A 25,968-nucleotide genomic window follows, 5' to 3' on the forward strand; every position below is an offset into this window, starting at 1 on the left:
ATCCATGAGGAGAATAAACAACATAGGTGACAACACATTCCCTAGGAGTAATCTGCTGTTCACTGGAAATTTATTTGACAAGACTACATTAACATTAACTTTGCACTTGCTATGCTCATGAACAGATTTAATCAAATTTACATATTTAAGAGGATTTCCATAATAATGCAGGACTCTCCACAAAATTGATCAGTGCACACTATCAAAGGCTTTTTCTTAGTCCATGGCATTGATGGTATTTGTGGACTATGAACCAAATTAATAAACAAAATTGAATATTTAAGGAACAGTAACAACATTAAATTAGATCTTTCATATATAAACTAAAATCTTCAAAAAAATAGGAAGAGAAATAAGACAACAGCATGCCGGAGTGGACACTCAAACAAGAGAACTTCAATAATTCAAGACAGTGGAAGACCATGGTGCAAAGGCTATTCAGTGTATGTGTAGGCAAAGACAGACTGAGATGTAACCTGAGAGAGGGATCAATGTAGTACTATCTGGCCAGCAAAAGAACCCAATAACTTTAGCGGTAGTATCTCATGCCTATACATCCTCAAGGGAAGCATCACTAGGGGCCCCCCATCGAGCATGTGATACATGTGGTCTTGCCCGTACCTCAGCGTTCTGTGAAACCACTCACTAGTAAAAGTCCTCAAAGCTGGTGCATGAAAGAGAAAACTCATCTTACAGACAGTTGTTTTAAAGATGGCATATACAGGTTTTTGGGCACCCTCTTTGTAGGCATTATGGTTGCAGCGCAATAAATAACCTAACTGTCAGCTCTCACGGGACATGTGCTAGTTCTAGTCTCAGGCTAATTATTCTCAGATTATTTGGTATAAGGGACACTAAAGCAGATAGTGGTTTTGATTGGACTTGAAGCCTGTCATTGGTTTTCACCCTAATGCGAGTAAGAATGCCTCAGATTTCTTTAGTACTTGATGATATACCTGTACTAAAATTGCATTTTCATTAAGTAACACTTGATGTTCATACCACTTAAACCCTGGCGAAGATTCCCATTTTTTTATTTGAATGTGTAGACTTGCCTCTTTACGTGTTGGCTACTGTGTTCTGTGGCAGTTCTCTTTGATCTTTTGCGATGGCTAATAGTAATTGTATCAGAGAGGATGGGTATACCTCCTAACTTCACGGAGACTTCACTCCTGAGAAGAATCGGAAGTTTGGCCTTGGCTCTTTATGAGCCTTTTACACTGTCCACTACCTATTCACGCTGATATCTTGCTATCATTTATAGTAATTGGATCTTCCAGAGAGGAAGGGTATACCTCATAACTTTACGGAGACTTCCTTCCTCCCAAGGGAGACTCCCCATATAAATTTATACAATTTGTATTATTCCTAGCTATACAAACCTGAGTCATTTACCAAAGTTCCCACCTCAGTTGCCCTGCAAGACATTAACCAGGTGAGGAGATGTTGTGAGCAAGTGTGCTCTTGCTCCATGCGCATGCACTATGGTTGCCCAGCAACAAAAAATGGCACAATTAAACCAAATTATGGATTGGCCAGTCATAGAAAACATAATTAGCAGTAACACCATATTAACACTAGAACGACCGAGCGGTCATTTTGACCGCATTTTGATTTTCGGATGCATAGAGCTATTATAATCTTTCCCCAACAAACTTGATACTCATTGACTTTTCCTAACTTTTCATGATATATATTGATAATAAGTTTAAATTAAAATATGCTATAGTCCTTTGAGATATATTAGGTAATACCTAGAACGACCGAACGGTCATTTTGACCGCTAGGGAGCAATACAATGGTAATTATGGTGTTGCGCCAGTCAAAACGTTTTACAGCTTGTATTCCCGGCACCTGTAAGTCTGGCGGCGTGTTATTGTTTCAGTCAGTTTCCCCTGAAGTCCTAAATGATAAACAAATCGTACAAACGCTCTTTGTTGAATGATGAAATTGTGACATATTTGTCGACACTATCTGAATCTGAGTCTGAAGGAGATCCTGCATCAAAAGATGAAGAAAACGAGTATATCCCCAATCAAGAAAGTTCATCTGAATATGATGATTATTATGACGATAGTGATAATGAAAATCAACAGTTGTAAAGTACTGTTGCTCTTTGAAACAAGAAGATATTGTAGATGTGCAAACAACTTCTACTACTATTCCGACTGGCAAGGCCAGAACACGGTGGGAAGTTATAGAACAGGATCTTATCAATGCCGGGAGAATTACCGCTCATAACATAACACGAGAAATACCGGGACCAACATCCCTCGCCAAACCTCAAGTTTTTCCTGGAAAAGTTCTGAGCGCTTTCACATTATTGATAGATGACTTCATTATCAAACACATACAAAAGTGTAGAGAAACTGAAGCGAGAATGAAATTGAATGGTGAGAATTGGAACATATCATTCGAATAGATTTATGCTACTATAGGCATTATGTATGCCAGAGGAGTTCTTGCAAAAGAACAATCTGTTGAAAACCTTTGGTCAGTAAAATGGGAGCCTCTCTTTTTCCAGGAGACAATGTAAAGAGCACGTTTCAAGGAAATTATGAAATTCCTAATATTTGACATTCGATCATCACGATCCATTCGAATGCAAACTGACAAATTTGCTATGATTTTAGAAGTTTGGGACAGAATTGTGTAAAATGTAACAAGTAAATCATACATTGTAAGGATTGTAGCGCTATATATAAAAACAGTCACACAATATATATATAAATATATATATATATATATATATACATATATATATATATACATATATATATATATATAATATATATATATATATATATATAAATATGTATATATATATATATATATATGTATATATACACACTGTATATACATAAATATATATATATATATATACATATATATATATATATATATATTCATATATATATATATATATTCATATATATATGTATATATATATATATATATGTATATATATATATATATATCCTTATATATGTATATGCGTATATATATATATATATGCATATATATACATATATATGTATATATATATATATATATATACATACATATATATGTGTATATATATATATATACACATATATATATATATATATATATTTATATATATATAGATATATACATATATACATATATATGTATTTATATATATATATGTATTATATATATATATATATGTATGTATATATATATATATATATATGTGTATATATATATATATATATATACTGTATATATATATATATATATATATATATATATATATATATGTATGTATATATATAAATATATATACAGTATATGTATATATATATATATATATATACATATATATATATGTATATATGTATATATATACAGTGAACCCTCGCTACTTCGCGGTTCGACAATCGCGGATTCACCACTTCGCGGGGTTTTCCCATAACCCATATATATATACATATCTCGGATTTTCCGGAAAATTCGAAAATACCGCGAAATCTGAAGACAACCAAATACGATATTTTGTTACCTGTAATTCCATTAATACTGTAATTAGTAATATCTGCTCTTACTGATTGTTCATTGCATTACATATGATATATAATTCAGCACAGAAAGAAATAAAACACGAAAAGAGAATGTGATCATACGATAATTCAGTACGTAGTAAAATTAAATCGAACATGAAACGCAAATCAGATGCAGTCATACCATATTAGAATGGTGTGTACTGTAATGGATGTGCTTCTTTTCCATGAATCTTTTGTATGTATACGTACGTAGTACAGTACTGCATCCAATAATATTCTTTGTTGCAAAAATCACATTTCGAATACTGTAAGCGTACGAGAGAGAGAGAGAGAGAGAGAGAGAGAGAGAGAGGCGTAAAATAGCGTACGTAAATTTTTATTATTATTGTTATTATTATTATTGTTGTTGTTGTTAATAAAATTATTATTGTTATTATTATTAATCATTATTATTATTATTATTACTGTACAGTATTATTATCATTATTTATTATTATTACGGTATTGTACTTAATCTACGTACGTTCAGTATGCGCGGGGCATCTTCTATGAGTAACCAACGCACCATAGTACTGTAAGACGGGTTGTGATTGGTTCAAGCGCTGATAGATGACGAATCAAAACTCAAGTTTTGTTATCTAGCCTGTGATTGGTGTTTTGCCCGCATCTTCTACCCGCAGCATCAAAGTTCTCGCGGGGCTGGATCGTTCACTTTCTCTTTCCGCGTATTGCTGAGTAGACGTTCTTAAGTTTGTGAAGTTTAATCTGTGCTGTGTGCGACTGTTTTAAGTTGAACTTTTTGTTGAACTTTCTGTTACAATGCCTCCCAAGCGTTCTGCTTCTAGTAAGGCTGGTAGTGAGCCTAAACGCCACCGAAGGATGATGACGATAGCTGAGAAGGTTACGCTTCTCGACATGTTAAAAGATGGTAGAAGTTACGCGGCCGCCGGCCGCCATTTTGGCATCAACGAATCCACCGTTCGCTACATCAAGAAGGACGAGGCGAACATTAGAAAGACTGCTGCAATCACCTTTAGCAGATCAGCGAAGCGAGTCGTTACAACGCGTAATAAAACGATCGTACGCATGGAAGGTGCTTTAGCTGTGTGGATTGCCGACTGCCGGAAGAAGAACATAGCGTTGGATACGAACACCATCCAAACAAAGGCTTTGAGCTTATATGAGAATTTTGCTGCAAAGGAACCTAAAGACGACGACGGCAACCATGCTGAAGATGATGATGATGCAGATGATCCTCAACCAGGGACATCCACTGATTCCCAGCCTCAGAAACGTTTTTCCGCAAGCAAAGGATGGTTCGCGAAGTTTCAGAAACGCTTCGCCCTGAAAAGCGTTTCCCTGCATGGGGAGTCTGCTTCCGCTGACACTGCCGCTGCTGAAACTTACGTGAACCAGACTTTCAAGAACATTATCGCTGAAGGTGGATACAAGCCGGAACAAGTCTTTAATATGGATGAAACCGGCTTGTTTTGGAAGAGAATGCCGTCGCGAACTTTCCTGTTCAAAGAGGAAGCCAAAGCCTCTGGCTTTAAGGCATTCAAGGATCGCGTTACCCTCGTGATGTGTGGCAATGCTGCTGGATTTTTGTTAAAGCCGGGGCTTATTTATAAGTCGAAAAATCCTCGCGCTTTGAAAAATAAAAATAAGAATCTCCTTCCCGTGTACTGGATGCATAATCAAAAAGCATGGATTACGAAGATGCTGACCTCCAACTGGTTCCACCAGTGTTTCATCCCGCAAGTCCATGAATATCTCTTAGAGAAGGGCTTGCCATTCAAGATCCTTCTCCTTATGGATAACGCTGGTGGACACGCAACTGACCTGTCACGTGAGGGCGTTCAGGTTGAGTTCCTGCCACCCAACACCACGTCATTAATTCAACCGATGGACCAGGGGGTTATCAGGGCGTTCAAGGCCCTCTACACGAAGAATACCTTGGCGGACCTCGTTGCGTGTGTGGATGCTGCCCAAGATGACGAGGATGAAGATTTCAACTTGAAGGCGTACTGGTGGCAGTACACCATAGCCACGTGCCTGCAGAATATTCAAAAGGCACTTCAAGAGATGAAACCTGCAACCGTGAATGCGAGCTGGAAGAAGCTGTGGCCCGATATTGTTTACGACGACAAGGGATTTACTCCGTTGGAAATCCAACACTCTGCAATACGGAAATCTGTGCAGTTGGCTGCCATAATTGGAGGTGACGGGTTTGGCGACATGACGACTGAAGACGTCGACGAGTTGTTGGACTGCCATTCCCAGCCCCTAACTGACGCAGACCTCGAAGACCTGACGAAATCGGCAAGTGAGGAAGAGAGTGAGGGTACCCAGGAAGAGACCCAAGAAAATGTCGAAGAAACGGGCTTAACATTAGAACGGCTTGCCAAGTTCTGCAACCATATGAAGGAGGCGAAAGAAATGTTACAAGAGTGGGACGAGGATATGGTTCGCTCGATGCAATTCTCAAATAAGGTCGATGACATCATGACTCCCTACAGGATGCTCTTGGATCGAAAAAAGAAGCAGCGGCAACAACTTCCGATCACAATGTTCTTCCAGCCTCGCAAAAAAGAGCCAGTTCCTCCTGCTAGTACGCCTTCGGAAGAAATTGAAGAAGTTGAAGAGGTGTCCCAGGAAAAGACACCTCCGTCTGAAGAGACGTAAAATACTATCATTGACTGCACAGTAGAACACATCATCAGCTTCATCATCATCATTTCTACTGTGCAGCAAATTCATCGCCATCGTCATTCAAGTTTTTCTTGAACTTCTTTCGTGGTGAGTACAGTAACAATCTTTATTTTTTACTTTAACCTGTTTTATAGTTTAGTAATGTACGTACTGTATGCATTAAGTTAAAGGGAAGGTTTTAAAAGTCTACATGTTGTAACCTATCATATTTTTTTTGTTTAAAATTTACATTCGTACGTAAAACAATCTCTCTCTCTCTCTCTCTCTCTCTCTCTCTCTCTCTCTCTCTCAAATTGTTTTCCTGCTTTGCTACGTACAAGTACTGTACTGTATAATTTATATTTGTAAGGTAACATATTTTGTAAATGCTTTTACTGTAAATACTGTATGTACTGTATCATTATTTATCACTATCATCATGCGCGTTAAATGCCTTGTTTGTTCTGAGCGTGGTTGTTTACTGAGCGTACACGCCGTCGTTTCAGGCGGCGTCATAAAGAAAAAGATTTCATTTGGAAGTCCTAAGAAAAATACGTAAACTAAAACATTGGTAATAAAAAAATCAACATACAGTACTGTATAATCAATATAATCGATGCAAAAACTAACCTATACATATATGTGTACACTAAATGAGTTTGTTTCTTCATTATGATCAGAGATGAACGTAAACAAAACATTGGTTGCCATTTTTTATCGTGCTTTTTAGGTGTTTAGGAAACACATGATATAAAATCGCCTTTAATATTTGTGCCTGTTTTAGTTTAGGGTGCTGTAGTACATGCATTAAGTGTTCTGTACATTAAAGGGTGGTTTGTTAACAGTACTACGTACAAGGGAAGGTTTTAAAAGTCCGAATATACATGTTAAATAAATAGGTAAATATGCTGTCACTACTTCGTGGATTTTCACCTATCGCGCCCGCGTCTGGAACCTATCTACCGCGATAAACGAGGGTTCACTGTATATATATATATATATATATATATATATATATATATATATATATATATATGTTTGTGTGTGTGTATGTGTGCATTTCCTATGTATGTGTAATAGGGTTTATGTGAATATTGTTCATAGAACCTACCTGTAATTTTCTGTATCCATGTTAATATTTTCCCCACATACTCTTTCAATATCAGCAGCCTTTTTAGTTATTATAGCAATTGTAATATTTATTATTTCATTCCTTAATATTGAGTTTCCCTATTGAATAAAAATAAATGTGCCCATAAATGGGATTGGTTTAAATAAAACACAGCTTGTTTATTTCAAGAATAGTTCTCCGTTATCGTAGAATAATCATAAGTTACCAAAAATAAATTAGGAATTATAAATAAAAAAAAAAATAGCATAACTGCAATGGAAATTTATGTGCGGTAATTTTGACCGCTTGGTCGTTCTAGGGGGTTAACCATCAGTGGCCGTTCTAGTGTTAATGACTGAGGTTTGTATAGCTAGGAAAAATACAAATTGTATAAAAATTTGTATTCTTAGTGTATTACAAGCAAATGAACTCAGCTTATCTTTAATTTTGTGTTACAGTCAGAAAGTGATGAGGGTCATAGGAAGCGTAGGTCAAGACGTTCACGTTCACGGTCAAAAAGTTTCTCAGAAGATTCAGATGAAGATAGAAGGAGATCTCGTAAGAAGAAAAGCAAGAAAAAGAAAGGCCGCAGCCATTCTGTAAGTAGTTAGTAAATGCAATAGGTTTAGGATTTTAAATATGTATTAAGATTTCATCATAAGTTGATATATAGTATATGTACAGTAATAAACTGTATAGTTTATATATGTTCCACGGACTGTAAACAAGTCTTTTATTTTGCAGAGATCTTTAAGTAGCGAAGATTCATACAGATCTAGAAGGACAACCAAAAAGAAAAAGCATCGTTCACGATCTAGATCACGTTCTAGATCGCGTGGCGGGTAAGTTTTAAGTTGATTTTTGTAAAATTTATTCTTCTCATAAAGATCTATGAAAATTCATATTATGCATGTTTGTCTTTCCACCTATTCTTAGGTCCATGTGTTCATTTATATGTAGACAAAATTTGATTGGATTATTTTTCAGGTATTCGGTAAGTTTTTCAGAGAATTACCATTAAGGATTGCTGCTTTTTTGGATATGAACTCATTGCAATGAGAACAATCAGGCTTTTCTTCATACGGTTGTCCTAAGCCAGACTGAGAAATTTGCCTATCTTAATTTATAGATTGTACTTATATCATGTATATAAAGTTAAATTTATTTAGTCTTTGTTCACTGAACTGGATTTTAAAATATGAATGTCTACATTTGTTATCTGGAAATTCAGATGATCTTTCTGTGCCAGTTTGAACTGCAAGGTATACTTTATATTGGTTATAGAAGTGATTGTTATGTTTGCACCATTATTGAGACCCATTCAATTGATTTTTTATATAAATTTCATCCTGTGCTATTGAATATTGTCTAAACTATTTCTCATTCAGATACTCAAAGGTATAATTGATATGGACCACAGGAATATATTAACCTCAAATAGTAACCAAACTATATCCTAAAGTTGGAAAATGAAACTAAAAATGTTCAACCCCAACCATTATGAGAACTTCACTGAAAAGATAATGCTAGATTAGAACAGACTTGTGAATAGCACTAACCATTTTCCAGTTCATGACTAAATTAGTCAAATTTATTGAAACTTGGCAGTGATTTTTTAGTGTTTTCTTATATTGACTAGCAAGTTTATGAAGCACATCTTTTGGTGTTACTCAATGAACCCTCTTTTGGGATTCACTCATAATTTTAATTTTTTTTTGAAGGTTGGAAAGGTATTGACCTGTGATTTGTTTTAACCACTGTCCCAAAGGATGGACTTTGCTGTCAATGGGTTTTTTTTGGTATTGTTGGACTAGGCAACTGACTAGAGGTCTACTAATATAGGAAAAAGGTAGTAGGAAATTTTCTCCAAAAAATTAAGTTTTGAGAAAACAGGCTTTTTTTAGAGATTGGTTGAATATACTCAAGTATGCATAAGTATGGGCTTTAAGGGATAATTTTCTTCAACACTGTGGGTCATGAGGACATGATTATCATATTTCAGGCTTGTTTACTAAGCAGTGATAAGCCCCTTCCCTCAAATCCAGAGATATATATGCTATATATACCAAATGCCCACCCATGAATAGAAAACGTTGCTAGCACAATATAATCTCGTTAACATTTTCTGGGCAAATTTTATGCTTTAGGCATATTTATTTATTGCTTCTGAAATTTTATGCATCTTTCACCATATCCATGATATGAAAATTATAGATATATAAATAAGCTGGCAAAGAAATACAGCCTTCAAATTTTGTGTATTGATCCATTGAATATACTTGGTATGTATAAGTGTGGGCTTTTAATGGTAATTTCCCTCAACCCTGGGAATCGTAAAGTCTTAATCATCATTTGTTCCAACACGAATACTTACCTCGAACTACTTTCTTAGGAGGTCACTGGTGATCTCTCTCTGCCGACCAGAGATTTGAGTTTTGAGTAGCCTTACCCCCGGCATCAAGGAATGTGCCCCGAGGGTAGGATTAAGGTAGGTCGCTAGCTAGCTGGGTCAGCATCGTCATTAAGTTCTCTGGTCGCGAGGCGTTAACAACCCTCGCTCTCGTATCTCTGTCGATCCTTTGTGTGCGTTCTGTGCCCCACGTGTTCCCAGCGTGGCAACTTGCGTTTTTTCCAGTGTGCTTTCCCAAATGTTCCTGTGCGTTCACTTTTAAACCGTGTGCCTACCCAGTGTTTAATTGATTTCCTTAAGTGCTTGTGTCGTGCGTTATGGAGCAGATTCGCCGTTGTCCTGGGCCTAGAGCCGGGAAATCGTGTGGAGCGTTCCTCTCCAAGCCCGAAGTGGATCCTCACTCCCTTTGTTCCTCCTGTAGGGGTAAAGTTTGCTCGTCAGCAGACACGTGCCCCGAGTGCGTAGACTGGAGCGATATACAGTGGGTACGTTACGGTACCAAGAAGAGGAAATCAGCGAAACGTTCACCCAGGAAAATTAGTGTTTCCTCGCCGATACCGTCACCCAGTGAGCGGTCCGACGGGGTCTCGGTTTCGCCGTCCCCTACACAAAGTAGGGGACGAGGTAAGTCTAGTGTGGTGGATGAGCAAGGCGTCCTATCCCAGGAGCCTAGTGTTAGTGCAGTGCCAATAGCAGGCCCCTCTAGGGCTAGTGAAGGACCCAGTAGTGCGTCCGGAGAGTCGGCCCTTGTGCTCGGGGGGCACGCTTCCTCCGATGACCCCTTGTGGGATAGTAACGCAGCCTCAGTGTCGCCGCCGCCCTCGTGGGCTTGTGCTTCTGGCTCCTCTTTAGGGGGAGATAACCAGAGTAAAGTCCAACCTGCAGGTCACGATGCCTACGGTTGGAGGCTCCCGAAGACGCCGGGTAGGTCACCCCTGAGGATGGATGTAGCCCTGGATCCCTGGCTCCCGGGCATGGAACGGTTTGAGTCGTTCCCAACCCTCCCCACGGAAGTTCCCGATGACTTCCTCCAGCCCTTGACCTCTGGCATTCAACGCCCGAAGAAGTCCCCCGCAGTCCCCGCTTCCAGCCGACACGTGGTGAACACAGTGTCGTCTGGTTCATCGGACATCTATTCCTCGTCAGAGGAAGAGGTCAGGGTGAAACACCGCCGTCGAAGGGAGCGGTCCAGGACCGAGCGTTCCCGGTCGAGGTCTCGCTCTCGTTACAACAGGAAGCGCTCCCGCTCCCCGAACCGTAAGTATAGGAGAAGTGTATCTCCCGGGGGCGCCTGGATCTACGTTTTGTCGCGGGAATCGAAGGTGCTTCGTTCCCCAGACCACCAGTCCAGTGAGGGGTCCCCAAGGCGGCCGCCCTCCAAGCACGGCCTTGACCCTCGCGACCTGGCTCGCAGGAAAGACCTCTCAATTAATAAGTCCTCGAGGCCTCCGGTTCACCCCGCCCAGCGGGGGAAACGCGCTTCTTACCAGGCAGCCAGGCCGGACCAGCCCAGCTGGTGCGGCCTTCAGGTCGGAAGGAACGGTTCCCGCTGTCGGGTCAGCCCCCGGGAACCGCGCCCTCAGCACCCAGAGCCTTCGGACGTACGAGAGTCCCCGCTGAACCAGCGGTGCCTACACTATCCCGAGCCCCTGGTGCGGTCTTACCTGCAGATGAGGTCCAGTACCTCGGCAGGACGGCGCCCCTGGCCCCGAGGGCTAGGCGTCCAGTCGGCGTGCCCGGTAAACCGGCTCCCCCGCCCCAGGCCGAGACCTCGGCTGACGGGGGGGAGGGCTCCCCGACGGAAGACTCCGCCTATAGGAGATTGGTTAGCCTGATCGACGGAAGACTCCGCCTATAGGAGATTGGTTAGCCTGATCAGAAGGCACCACGAAATAGCGGAACCTGCAGCTACAGATGGAGATTCCTGGAGGTCGAGCCTGCTGAGAATTATGCAAACTCCCTCCCAGCCTAAGTCGTCCCTGGCACTCCCTCTGGCCCGAGACCTAGTTCTAGGGCAAGAGTACATAGACAAAGTGGTGGCCAGCAATGCCGAGGCTCCCAAGACCCAGAGTGCCTCTAAATTACTCCAGGGCCTCAAAAACCAAGGGAAGGTCTATGTGCCCAAAGGACGTCGCCCAGGCCCTTGTAAAGTGGAGACGGCCGTGGACATTCTGAGCCAAGGCGTTTCTGACGACAGAGCCTCTTCGGCCCCAGTCTGTTTCTCACCAGCAGAGGCCTCCATGATGGAGGAGATGTCGCGAGACTTGGTTAACGTCTCCTCTTGGCTAGACTGGTGGGCATCCACGTTGGTGGGTGTTCAAGCCTCCTACGACCCCGAGGACCCTGACCAGCAAGGCCTAATGAGGGACCTCATTACCTCCGGGGGTAAAACCCTCAAGTTCTTAACATATCAGTCTCTCTCCCTTACAGCCAACTGGGTTCTCCGTAAGAGAGACACTGTTCTTACGAAAGTGTCTCGGAAGGTACCGGACAGGGAGGCGCGAGCAATTCGCAGCCTCCCCCTGTGGGGAGAGTCTCTGTTTCCTCTGAAAGAGCTAGAGGCCTTAATGGAAAAGGTCTCGAAGAAGAAGGAAGCCAACGTCACCAGACCGGCAGCTTCAAGGAGACCTCCATACAAGAGGTCCGTCTCGGACAGCGCCGCGACGCCCCAAGCCTCTTCCAGCACTACGAGGAGAGAGGCCCCCTCTTTCTCCTGGTCCTCAACTCCGCACCCCTCCCGCAGGGGAGCTGCAGCGTCCTCAAGCTCCTTCAGGTCGGGTTACTGCGCTTCTAGTAGAGGCAGATCAGGCCGCTCCTCTAGAAGAAGGTAGAGTGGGAGGCCCCCTATCCCCGCCCAAGCCTCGGGTTGGGGGATGCCTCAGACAACATTGGCAAGCATGGAAGGCTCAAGGGGCAGAGCCTTGGACAGTGTCCATCCTAAAGGAGGGCTACAGACTCCCGTTCCTGGCGAATCCACCCCCTCTTATTCCGGCCAACCGGACGGAATGGCTAGCTCCCAAAGATCCTTTAAAGAGGACCGCCCTTCAAGAGGAGGTGTCCTCCATGTTAGAGAAGGGCGTCATGGAAGAAGTTCCTCTCCCAGGGCCAGGTTTCTACAGTCGCCTGTTCCTGGTAGAGAAAGCGACGGGGGGGTGGAGACCGGTTATAGATCTGTCAGCTCTCAACAAGTTCGTCAAGAAGATGGACTTCAAGATGGACACGCCAAAGTCAGTCCTGCTGTCCTTGAGGGAGAAAGATTTTATGATGACCGTCGACCTCAAAGACGCATACTTCCAAATTCCAATCCACCCATCGAGTCGGAAGTTCCTCCGGGTGAAATGGGGTTCCCAGATCCTGCAATTCAGGACTCTTTGCTTCGGTCTGTCAACAGCGCCCCAGGTGTTCACGAGAGTCTTCACGACTGTCTCAGTGTGGGCTCACGAACGTGGCATCCGCCTTATCAGATACCTGGACGACTGGTTGCTCCTTTCCGCCTCAAAGGTCCTCTTGGAAGAACAAGGGAGAAGTCTACTTCAGTTTTGCAGAGATCTGGGGATTGTCATCAACCCAAAGAAGTCAAATCTATCCCCGTCCACCAGAATGAACTACTTGGGGATGACATTGGACACCATTCTAGGAAAAGTTTTCCCTTCGGAGGACAGGATAAAGAACCTGAGGCACATCATCCAGCCGTTCCTATCAGAACAACCCAGGAGAGCGAAGGACTGGCAGAGGCTGATAGGCCACCTGGTCTCGGAGAAACTAGTTCCCCAAGGGAGGATAAAGCTCAGATCCATTCAATGGAATCTCAAGAGCCTCTGGTGCCAGACGGACTCACAACAAGGGTTAATTCGAGTCCTTCCAGACACAAGACCCTCCCTGGAATGGTGGCACTGCCAGTCGAACTCCCTCAAGGGGATGCCCTTCGGGACCAGCCCTCCAGAATTACTCCTGTTCACAGACGCCTCCAACCAAGGATGGGGAGCCCACCTCCTCGACGGGACGGCACGAGGTACCTGGTTGGAAGGGGAAAAGCAACTCCACATCAATGTCCTGGAGTTGAAAGTAGTCCAGAGGGCGTGCTTACACTTCGCAAGCCTGCTAAAGGGAAACACCGTGGCATTGATGTGCGACAACGCCACGGTAGTAGCATACATAAAGAAGCAGGGGGGATTGAAATCGAGGGAGTTATGCGATCTCACCATAGAGATTCTGAATTGGGCAGAGGAAAATCACGTGGTGTTATTAGCAAGGTTCATTCCCGGGAGGAAAAACGTTCTGGCCGACGGCCTCAGCAGAATGGGCCAGATAGTAGGGACAGAGTGGTCCCTCCTCCCAGAAGTAGCCAGGCTCGTCATTCAGCGTTGGGGTTCCCCGGTGATGGACCTCTTTGCAACGAAACTCAACGCCCAACTCCCAGTCTATTGCTCCCCTGTACCAGACCCGAAAGCAGCCTTGGAAGACGCCTTTCAGCACAAGTGGGACAATCTGGATGTGTACGCTTTTCCCCCCTTCACGTTGATAAGACAAGTGCTCAACAGAGTAAGGGCCGCCCGAAACCTAAAGATGACTTTGGTAGCGCCCTGGTAGCCGGAGAGAGAGTGGTTCGCAGACCTAAAAGACCTAACGAGTCACCCGCTGTGGCCTCTACCCGCCAGGTCAGACCTTCTGCACCAGCCTCACTTTCTCAAGCTCCACGACAACCCACTCTCCCTTCGTCTTCACGCCTGGAGACTATCCAGCGGCTCCTGAAGAAGGAAGGTTATTCTCCCTCCACGGCTAAGAGAATGTCACTATACCTGAGAAAGTCGTCAGCCGCGATATACCAGGCAAAATGGGCCTCCTTCACGAAGTGGTGCTCTGAGAGGCACATTAGACCTCTTAAGGCCTCTGTCCCAGACATAGCAGATTTTCTGGTGTTTCTCAGGGACAAAGTAGGGATGTCAATCCCAGCCATAAAAGGAGTTCGAGCTGCTTTAGGCCAAGTCTTCCTCCTGAAGGGCATCGACCTGGGGGCCTCGAGACACATAGCGATTCTTGTCAAAAGCTTCGAGCAGTCTTGCCCCCCTCAGGCGAGGAGGGTGCCTCAGTGGGACTTAGCCAAAGTCCTGAAGATGCTGTGTCGTCCCCCCTTTGAACCCTTGCAGGATATCGTAGACAAAGATCTCACCCTCAAGGCCGTCTTCTTGCTGGCCTTGGCGTCCGCTAAGAGAGTGGGAGAGATCCATGGTCTGTCATACGACGTCTCTCACTCAAAGGGGTGGAAAGAAGTATCCTTCAAGTTCGTGCCTTCTTTTGTGGCCAAGACTCAGACCCAGCAGTCTGGGACCCGAGGTTTGAAGGTTTCTCAATCCCTGCCATCCCTAAGACAGGTAATGCAGAAGACTTAAAATTGTGCCCAGTACGAACAATTAGAAAATACCTGGAGAGGACAGCGCATCTCCGACCAGGCATCAAGAGCCTCTTCGTTTCCACAGGTATTAATAAGAAACAAGTTTCCAAAAACACCATCTCCTTCTGGCTGAGACAGGTTATCGCCAGAACCTACAAGGAGGCTGGCATGGCAGTGCCAGGCACTCCCAGACCTCATGACATCAGGGGCCTGAGCACCTCCTTAGCCTTTGAGAAAAACATGGCAGTAGGGCAAATTCTGCGAGCAGGTACTTGGTCGAACCAGTCAACCTTTACTGCCCACTACCTCAAGGACTACTCAAGAAAATCCTTGGACGGGTTCTCCATTGGAACAGTCATCTCCGCCCTCCAAGCGGTGTAACGGTAAAACCCCAGGCGCATTCAAGACTAGCGACCGGTAGGCACAAGTGCGGTTTCCTACCTCCTACCCAGTTGCTTACTTGCCTCTTCGGGGAGTACCGTCTGTTCCCAGGAAATAACACATTCTTCACGACTACGCGTCGAGAAGGAACGTCAAAAGAAGTTTTTCAAAGGGTGAGTACTTAGACACTAACTTGAATTTTTGTGTAGTTACCCTCGCTTCCGCTCTCTAGTAGGTCCCGTTATCCAGAGGCCTGTTGGCCTCCTTGGCTGGGTCAGTGGGTCAGAATAGCACTCCCTCCTCCTAAAGTGTAAGTCTCCTAAGAAAGTAGTTCGAGGTAAGTATTCGTGTTGGAACAAATCAAAAATTTTAAGTAATTTTTATTTTTCCTAACATACTTACCGAGAACTACTTTCGGGTAATGGCCCTCCCTTCCTTCCCCGAGTGCCTCTCTTCCCTTGCTAGCATTATGCTAATTCAATAGAACTTAATGACGATGCTGACCCAGCTAGCTAGCGACCTACCTTAATCCTACCCTCGGGGCACATTCCTTGATGCCGGGGGTAAGGCTACTTAGAGCGCGGAGTGGGGGGGTAACTACTCAAAACTCTGGTCGGCAGAGATCACCAGTGACCTCCTAAGAAAGTAGTTCTCGGTAAGTATGTTAGGAAAAATAAAAATTACTTAAATTTTTTGATATTTCAATATTATTCATGAAGTAGTGGTGAGTCCCTTCTCTAAAAATCTAGGAATATATGTATACTATATGTACCAAATGCCCACATATAAGTAAGACAGTACTTGCATAATGTATTCTTGTCTGCATATTTTCTTGGCAAATTTTATGCTTTAGGCATATTTAGTTATAGTGTGACACTTGTGTCTTTCGGTATAGCTATAAGAAGAATTGTAAATATATAAATGAGCAGACAAATGAATACAATGATTATAACTTAGAGAAACTCTGCAAGTATTCATTTACTACACCTTTAAAAGAAGATGGAAATTACATTGTCTTTCTGGCTTGATCAAAGTAAATCGTGCTCTTGAAGTTCTTATGATACTCGCATAAATATCTTCCCCTCAAGTTCTTGAAGTAAAAGGAAATAAATAGGTACCCTGATCAGAAAAGGGTTGCGTAAGGGACCAGATACACTAAGCAAATATAAGAAAAGGACATTTTAGCCATGATAGAAAATTATTAAATAAAACCGATTTTGAGCGAAGCGAAAAATCTATATTTTTGGGTGAGATAGCCATGTCGTCCTGATGGAAGGTTCCTACAGTAGCTTCCTAAGGGTATATATGACTACAGTAGATATTCCCAGAGAATTAAACTAAAGGTTTCACAGAATTCTAACTTCTGGCGCGTGTACCCATAAGGTTTCCCTTTAGGCTATCGTATAATAACGGGACGCATGCTTGACACGCCACATAGCTATCTGCACCCCACATAGTGTTTACGCTTTGAGGGGGAAGTTGGTGGCAAGTTATGGGAGGAGCCATTACAAAGTTCTCCTCCTCCGTTACTGTTATGGTACTTGGATGACGTCATCAACGACGCCATCTTGGCTGACGTCATAACCATGCGTCTTCTCCATTCCTCTGGCGTCGAGGCCAGCCCCCATGATACAGTAAGTTTGGGAGGGGGCCTGCCAAGGCCTAGAATAGAGAAAAGGGCGGGTCGATCAGGACGACATGGCTATCTCACCCAAAAATAGATTTTTCGCTTCGCTCAAAATCCGTTTTTTGGGCTTAGGCCATGTCGTCCTGATGGAAGTGTACTAGAGAATTAATGTATCGTGGATTTTTCCCTTTTAGTTGTGCCTTCGACTTCTAGACAATATTCCTTTGGTCTAATGACCAAAGAGACCTTGTGACATTACCGGTATATGTCACCTCAGATAAACATGTGCTATGTTACCCCTTCCTGCCCCCCCCCGGCAGGGATGAGTCCTATTGGACTTATGGAAAGTCTCGAAGTTACTTGATAAAGAAACTCATCCAGCATCAAGAAGTACCCGCCGGTCCCAGAGCAAGATAGAAGTTAAGGTAAGTACGTGTTGGAACAAATTACCTTAGTCTAGATGAGTTTGTATAAATGAAGGATCAATAGTATTACATTGTTCAGATATATTTACATATTGTAGAGGGATATTAAAACTCTCAAACCGTATTTTATTACAATATTAGGGCGAAATAAGATGCACGAGTATAGCAAATTCTTGTATTTGGGCATAAATAAGAATTAGCATACATAAAAGTAATAAATGTAAATTGTAATGGAATGTAAATCTATTACATAGACTTGGGACATTAATAGAAATAGATGTGGTATCTGAAAAGGAAAACTTGCCATCACACACGTTAATTCCGTAGGAATTATAAAGTCTTTCTAGAATGTCTTATATACACTTCATGTTTGGAACACATGGCACAAGTGTTTTAGTCTGTGACTTCACCTTAGTATAAGAACAGTCCGTAGTGTCACTCGGTGGCACTATTTTCACTATGTTGCACACCAGGGTCAACACAGACACCCTTAGAGTTAGAGTCCCAAATAACTCACTGTTCATCGCAGCACTAAACAGAAGGTTTTAACACACTACCTGCAGCTACCACAAAGGGTTTCAATTCGTGCACCTGCTTCGTATAGTGTTTGAAGAACACTCTTGAAGACTTCCAGCCCGTGAATGAGCGAAGACTTTCGAAGTCCATTGAGTGGAAGAAATTCAGGGAAGAGGCGACTTTCCTGGGATCGTGACCTGCCGGTGTACTGTCAGGATCCGCTCTGCGAATAAAGTAGCTGTCCTCCACCGAAGTCCGAAGTTCTTCGAAGTTAGACCTTTAGGCTCTCCACTGGGCACAGGGAGATATCTTCCTTCAGAGGGCAGATTCTCCAGGGACCCCACCTTTTGGGCGGTAGCTCATTCTTGGCGAGAAACGTTGGGTCAGGAAAGAGTGTGAGCTCGCCTGTTTCTGCGAACTGGATCTGGCCGCCTTCCCTTGATAATGCCACAATTTCACTGACTCTAGCCCCTGAGGCGAGAGTAAATCAGAAAATCACTTTTTGAGTCGGATCTTTCAGAGGGCAAGTTTCATTGTCCAAACTTGAGGCAAAATGGAGCACCTTGTCAAGAGACCAGGAGATGGGTCTCGTCGGAGGTGCGGGTCTAAGTCTAGCATATGCCTTCGGCAACTTGTTGAAAATATCACTAGACAGGTCTATTTGGAAGGCATATAGTAAGGGTCTTGTCAGGGCCGATTTGCAGGTGGAAATCGTGTTGGCTGCTAAGCCTTGTCCATGAAGGTGAATGGAGATGGACAAACAGAAATCCATTGATATTTCTTTAGGATTTCTAGCCTTGACAAAGGCCACCCATTTCTTCCAAGATGACTCGTATTGCCTTCTGGTAGAATTTGTTTTATATTCCTCTAAGAAGTCTAAGCTTTTTTTCAAGATCCCAAACCTCTTCTTGACGGCTAGGGAGAGAAAATCATGAGATGAAGGTCTCGGGTTTTCTTTGATGAAGGGAAGACAGTCGACTTCTGAACTTGTTGGGTAAGAACAGGGTCCGGCAGGGGAATTAGCTTGGGTTGTAACTCCAGGATCAATGGGAACCAGTTGCTCCGGGGCCACTAGGGCCGCTATTCCTTGGAAGGATCTCAGCTTGGTGAGGACTTTTAGCAGAAGGTTGGGTGGAGGGAACAGGTAAATCTTGGTCCATCTGTTCCAATCCAGGGACATGGCGTCCACCGCTTCCGCTTTGGGGTCCTCCTATGGGGTCATGTAGCAAGGAAGTTGTTTGTTGTCGCTTGTTGCGAAGAGGTCTATCTGCAGTTCTGGAACTTCTTGGGAGATGAAGGAGAATGAGTCTGCATCTAGGGACCATTCTGACTCTATCGGGGCTGTCCTGGATAGAGCATCTGCTGTCACGTTGCGGAATTCTTGTAGGTGAACTGCTGAGAGGTGCCATCTTTTCTTCTCAGCCAGGCGGAAGATGGGCAGCAACACTTGGTTTAGTTGGGGCAATCTTGAGCCCTGACGGTTGAGACATCTGACCACGACGTCGCTGTTCAGGGTCAGTCGAATGTGGACTGAGGGACGTGGGGACAGCCTCTTCAGGGTGAGGAGGACTGCCATGGCCTCCAAGATGTTGATGCGAAACGTCTTGAATAGGGGAGACCATGTTCCTTGAACTTGACGTTGATGTGAGTGACCCCCCCATCCTTCTAGCGATGCGTCCGTATGGATAACGACCGAGGGAGGCGGTAATTGAAGAGGTACCGACCTTTTCAGGTTATTTGCCTCCGACCACGGCTTGAGGAGTGAACGTAGCCGGGTCGGTAGATGTCTCTTGAGATCTCTTCGAGCGTTTGATGCATGTCTTCTCCAGACTCCCGATGCATCATGTGTGGTCTTAGCACTGGGTCTGTCACTGAAGCGAACTGAAGGAAGCCGAGCACCCGTTCCTGTAGTTGTCTTAAAATCCGTTTTAATTTGAGGAGTCTCTTGACAGAACTTTCTATTTCCTTTCTCTTCTTTAGAGGAATAGAAAGACGGTGTGACTGAAGGTCCCAGTGGATTCCTAGCCATTGGAACTTCTGAGCTGGAGAAAGTCGAGACTTTTTGGTGTTGATCTTGAAGCCCAAATGTTCCAAGAATTGGATCACCTTTGTGGAAGCTTGCAGGCATTCTTCTTCTGATGCTGCCCACACCAGCCAATCGTCCAGGTAAGCCATCACCTGGACGCCTTGTAAGCGTAGTCGTTGAACGATCGTCTCTGCGAGCTTCGTGAATATCCTTGGGGCTATGTTTAGCCCGAAGGGCATGGCTCTGAAGGTGTACTGTCTTCTTTGAATCCTGAATCCTAGGTAGGAGGAGGTCTGGCGATTCATTGGAATGTGCCAGTAGGCGTCCACCATGTCTATCGAGACTGTGTATGCCTTTTGAGGCAGTAGGGCTCTTATGTGCTGAAGAGTAAGCATTTTGAACTTGTTGTTCACTATGAACTTGTTGAGAGGGGACAAGTCCAGAATGACTCTGAGTTTGTCAGAGTCCTTCTTGGGAACACAGAATAGTCTTCCTTGGAACCTGGTGGACTTTACCCTCTTGATCACCTTCTTGTTCAAGAGTTCTTGGACGTATTCTTCCAGAACAGGGGTGGAGTGTGGGAAGAATTGGTGGAAAGCTGGTGGTGGTGTTTCCCAGCTCCATCCTAGTCCATTCTTGATAGTGCTGTGAGCCCAGGGATCGAAGGTCCAACGATCCTGGAAAAGGCGGAGTCTTCCTCCCACCGGAAGCATCTCATTGCTTCTGGTTGCCCGAGGGTTTACCACCTCGGCCGCTTGCTCCCTTTTTTCCTCTCCCTCTGGAGGGACGTCGAGAGAAGTCTCTGCCGGCGCCTCTACCGGCGCCTCTACCTCTGGGACGAAAGGTAGTCGACTGCCTCTCGTAGGCGGGCATGAAGGCTGGTGACTGAGTCACCACCGGCTGGGGTACTAATTGGAAGGTTTGTTGGGGCTGAGCCACCAACTGGGGAGCAGCGGTTGCCGGAAGCTGACGTTTAGCCTGACGCTGCTGAGGTTTTGGCTTGCTGGATTTCTTCTTCGGTTGGGGGCCCTCATCCGGAGAAGATATCCTCTTACCTGACATGCCCCACTTTTGGAAAAGGTTCCGGTTCTCCGTGGCGGGCCTGTCAACGATCTCTTTCACGAGGTCATTGGGAAAGAGATCTTTCCCCAAAATATTGGAGGAAATCAGCTTTCTTAGTTCGTGTTTTATGGTAGCATTCGCAAACACGAACTCTCTGCAAGCTCTCCGTGCCCTGGTGAAGCTATAAAAGTCCTTCGTCAGGGTAGCGAGGTGGGTCTTGGCCAAGACCATGTAGAAGCCTGGGGTCCGTTGTTCCCCAGCCATCGTCTCCTTTTGCACCTGGAGGGAGAGGGAGGCAGCCAGCCTCTCTTTCGGAGAGCTTGGGAAGGTTCTCACCGAACTGACGTCCAGCGATGTCGGCCTCCAACTTTCCCACGGAGAAAGTTAACTGGATGTCTTTCCAGTTCTTGTCGTCGGGGGATAGGGCGAGGGAGAGGGGCCTACATTCCTCCAATGTAGAGCAGGGTTTCCCTTCCTCCACCGCCTTCAACACTGCTAGGAGGGACTTCTCCGCGAAGGGGAAGACCATGGTGGTAGGAACAAGAAAAGACGGGTGTTTCTTGCTCAGGGCCGGCACCTTGGAGTTGGTGTAGCCCTTGTCTTTCAGACAACCGGCTAGCAGAGATTGAGCCTTTGCGTGGTCGAACACAATGACCTGTTTAGGCTCGGTTTCCTCCTTCGAAACGGGTTCGGACTTGAGACGAATGTAGCAGTCCGGATATGCCTCGAAGCTAGGCCAGAATTCCACCTCTTCAAGGGGGACAGCACCTAGCGTGTCGTTCACGAAGATTCTGCCACTAGTGATAGGCATGTACTCGGCATGCCTCCATGGGTTCGTCACAGAGCAGGATGGAAGGTCCTTCACGTTGATCTTCCTCTGCGGCTGCTTCGTTAAACGGAGGATTTCCTTTTTGAAATCCTCGTCCCTCTTGCGGAGCCTCTCCTCGAGGATCGCGATCATGGCTTGAAAACTATCCACGGATTCGTCCACTCTTGTGGGCATAGCAGTGGACGATGTAAAGGGGACTGGTTCCGAGATGACTACGGAAGCGATAGAGGGTGCAGGGGCGCCTTCTTCTTCGGAGTCAGGAGCCTCTGTAGGTTCCTCTTCTCGATCAGGGTCCTCTCGGTGGTATCCGACACCTCTGACATCCTCTCATCATCATCGAGGTGGATGTCCTGGAGTGCGTCCGAAACATCTGGGTCAACCGTCAGTTGGACATAGGGGATCTCCGGTTTGAGGATGATGGCATCTGCAGATGCCTTAGGGAAGAGCAAAGCTCTCATCTTCTCACTGGGGAGATAGGGCCCCCGTGGCGTTCTTGTGGAAACCAAGCACCCACTTGCGTAGTTTCTCACGAGCGATGTCCCTTGACTCCGCAGACTGGGGAGCCTCGAACGCTTCGTTGAGCAGGTCCTTGCAGACTGTGCAAACCTGCGGGTCCCAATATCTCAGAGATCCTTGGGTGATGGAGCAGCTGGCGTGGGTTCGGCATGCCAGGTGGCCATAGAATTCCCGGCGCCGAACGCTGCAAAGGCGCTCTCACACCAGATGTACTCCTCCTGTAAAGAAGAAAGGGGTACATGAGTATTTGGAAGTCTATAATGATGGACTTAAAGTAGTATTAGATTAGTCTTAAAGTAATCTCATTTACAGTATAAGATTCCTTTCCAAGTGTAAGCTGGAAATGAAGCAGGAAAGACACATACTTGTGAATCCCGCTCAGCCAATTGCCGTGACCTTACACCACTATGAACTCTAGGGCTTTTGTTCGAGTAAGTCCTAAGGGGGAAGCTATCCAGTAGGGTTAGAGTAGCTCAGCTAGTACTTCCTCCGGGGTATTAGCAGTGGTGAAAGGGAGAGAGCTGAGTTCATTCAGCATAGTGAAAAGGGGAAATAATTATCCCCAATTCGAATAGGTCCCGGCAAGGGACTGCGCATGGATGCACAGAGTATGCTAGAAAATATCTATTGCATAATTATACACCATAGTTTTCTGTCTAGGGTATGTACTATACCACAGATGTACTGGCTGCCGTATACAGCCATACAACAGACACTGTGCCGGCAGGGTTAGAGTAAGGTGACAGTCCACTGTTGTAATATGAATTAGGTGGTGCCGGCAGCCTGCCAACGCGTTGGAGGCACACCGGGCGCCGGCGAGTCTCCGATTGAGGGTAACTCCTTCCAGCCATCAGTCTATGTGGCGGGGAAAGGGAGATAACCTCGGGAATTGATGGCAGATCGCCGACATGTCAGCGGCCGCCAGCAGTCGGCAGACAACCGGCTGTAGGTACTCCAACCCTGACATCGATCTATGAGACGGAGAGGAGACCTAGGCTACGCTGTCAGCTGTTGCCGGCAGAGTTGTGCGACAGTGGACCGGCACTTGATTGAGAGAGAAAGCATAGAGGAAGGGAGAGGGAAGGGTGGCAGCTCACTACCCTAACCTCGCCTTCCTCGAGAAGGAGGGTTCAAATGGAAGGAAGGCAGCTCACTACCCTAACCTCGCCTTCCTCGAGAAGGAGGGTTCAAATGGAAGGAAGAGTATGATCAGGCTTCCATCCAGCCTCAACTAAGCCGGCAGTCAGCTAGGGCTGCGGGTGGCGGTCCAAGGGAGGACCGAAGAACACTCTAAGATAGCAGGGAGGTCTTCCGCCGGCAGACCGACCTGTCGTTACGCTATCCCATAGTTCAACTATATGCGGGAAGCTTAGCAGTTCGGACTAACAGGCGAAAGGAGCGGGCTGACCCCACAACCCGCCGGCACTCGGTCGAGTTGTAGGACGGTGGACAGAGGTGTGATGGCTAGGCCATCACCAAAGGACAGAGGGGGAGGGGAAAGGGTCCTGAGAAGGAGTGTGGGGGTTGGTGTGAGCCTTCCCCGACACCCTAAAGGGGATTCTGTTTCAGTACTGGCACCATCCCAGGCATAGGAAGAGTTCATTCTCCAGCCTAGGGTGGGTTAGTACAGTAAAAGAACGGCATGGTCGTGCCATCCTAAACTATAAAGAAACATAATCCTAGGATCTGCCTAACCTAGGCTAGGGAAAGCATATCCCCTAGCCTGGAGAAGGCAGGTTTAGGACAAGTCGCTAGGCCACAGGGAGGAAGGGTCGTAACCCTACCAGGGTCGTAACCCTACCAGGTGTGGCCTAGGGGAGAGGGCAGATCCCCCCCTTTTGCCATCCAGCGGAGACCCAAAGAGTTCATTCACCTAAGGGGGTAGCTGGGGGCAAACGACTGATACTCTGAGGTTCTGACCCTAACTCAAAGCTCATGAACTATGTCTCTGGAGAGGGAAAGAAAATCCTAGCCTAACCTCACTTGAGTACATTCAAGATAAGGAGGACTAGGATGTAGCCTAGGCTACCTCAGAGGGAGGAGAGATTACCTTAGGCAAAGGTAACCGGGGAGGTGTGAAAGTATACAAAAGCCCCTAAGCCGTAGGTAAGGGGCAAAGGAATCGACTACCAAGATCATCAAAAACGGATTTTGAGCGAAGCGAAAAATCTATTTTTGGGTGAGATGGCCATGTCGTCCTGATGGAAGGTTTCTTCAGTAGCTTCCTTTGGATATATATGACTACCATAATATTCCCAGAGAATTAAACTAAAGGTTTTCACAGAATTCTAACTTCTGGAGCGAGTACTCTAAGGGTTTCCCTTTAGAATATCGTAAATCAACAGGGGACGCAGGCAGTAACACGTCACATGGCCATCTGCACCCCACCTAGCCGTTTCAAAGTTACCCTACCTTCGTCACTGTTACGATGCTCGCAACGTAAACAAACCGACGCCATACTTGTGTGACGTCACGTCCGTCCTCATTCCGTTCTAGCTCACTACCAGCCTCCGCGATACAATACAGCAGGGAGGGGCCTGGCAGGCTGAACTGGAACAGTTGGGCGGGTCCATCAGGATGACATGGACATCTCACCCAAAAATAGATTTTTCGCTTCGCTCAAAATCCGTTTTTTGGGCTCAAGCCATGTCGTCCTGATGGAAGTGTACTAGAGAATTAATGTTGTGGATTTGTTCCCATTTCAAGTGCCTTGTACTCCGAATAACATTCCTGTGGTCTGGTGACCAAAGAGACCGTGACATCTCCGTTAAATGTCACTACCAGAGGCATTACACTGACTTGGCATCCCGCCCCCCCTGGCGAGGAAGGTCCTAGTAGGACAAGAGGAATATCTCGAAGTAATCTGACGAGGAAAGACTCACCTGGATAAGAAATCGTGCCGGTCTCAAGACAGATCAGAAGGGTAAATATTTGTGTAGGAACAAATTTATACCATTAGGTGAGTGTATATAAGATAGTAGATATACTACAGTGAACCCTCGTTTATCGCGGTAGATAGGTTCCAGTCGCGGCCGCGATAGGTGAAAATCCGCGAAGTAGTGACACCATATTTACCTATTTATTCAACATGTATATTCAGACTTTTAAAACCTTCCCTTGTACGTAGTTCTGTTAACAAACTACCCTTTAATGTACAGAACACTTAATGCATGTACTACAGTACCCTAAACTAAAACAGGCACAAATATTAAAGGTGATTTTATATCATGCATTTCCTAAACACGCTAAAAAGCACGATAAAAAATGGCAACCAATGTTTTGTTTACATTTATCTCTGATCATAATGAAGAAACAAACTGGAGGTAGAGCTTTGCTTATTACCCAGACATATTTCCCATACTTTTCCCTTAGAACTACAGTACATCACATCTTCCTACTTTAGATATATATATATATATATATATATATATATATATATATATATATATATATAT

At 44.9% G+C, this 25,968-nt stretch overlaps 1 protein-coding gene across 4 annotated transcripts in view; it reads left to right on the forward strand.

Moving 5' to 3' along the window:
* Positions 1 to 25,968, forward strand: part of Prp40 (pre-mRNA processing factor 40) — an 874,860-nt gene that overhangs the window by 772,191 nt on the left and 76,701 nt on the right. For all 4 annotated transcript variants that reach the window (XM_068373863.1, XM_068373864.1, XM_068373862.1 and 1 more), the window contains exons 17-18: positions 7,788 to 7,928; positions 8,074 to 8,171. In XM_068373863.1, coding sequence (XP_068229964.1) covers positions 7,788 to 7,928; positions 8,074 to 8,171 — 239 coding nt within the window. The remainder of the gene's footprint in view (positions 1 to 7,787; positions 7,929 to 8,073; positions 8,172 to 25,968) is intronic.

Source organism: Palaemon carinicauda, chromosome 5 (genome assembly GCF_036898095.1).
Source record: "Palaemon carinicauda isolate YSFRI2023 chromosome 5, ASM3689809v2, whole genome shotgun sequence".
Classification (NCBI taxonomy): Eukaryota; Metazoa; Arthropoda; class Malacostraca; order Decapoda; family Palaemonidae; genus Palaemon; species Palaemon carinicauda.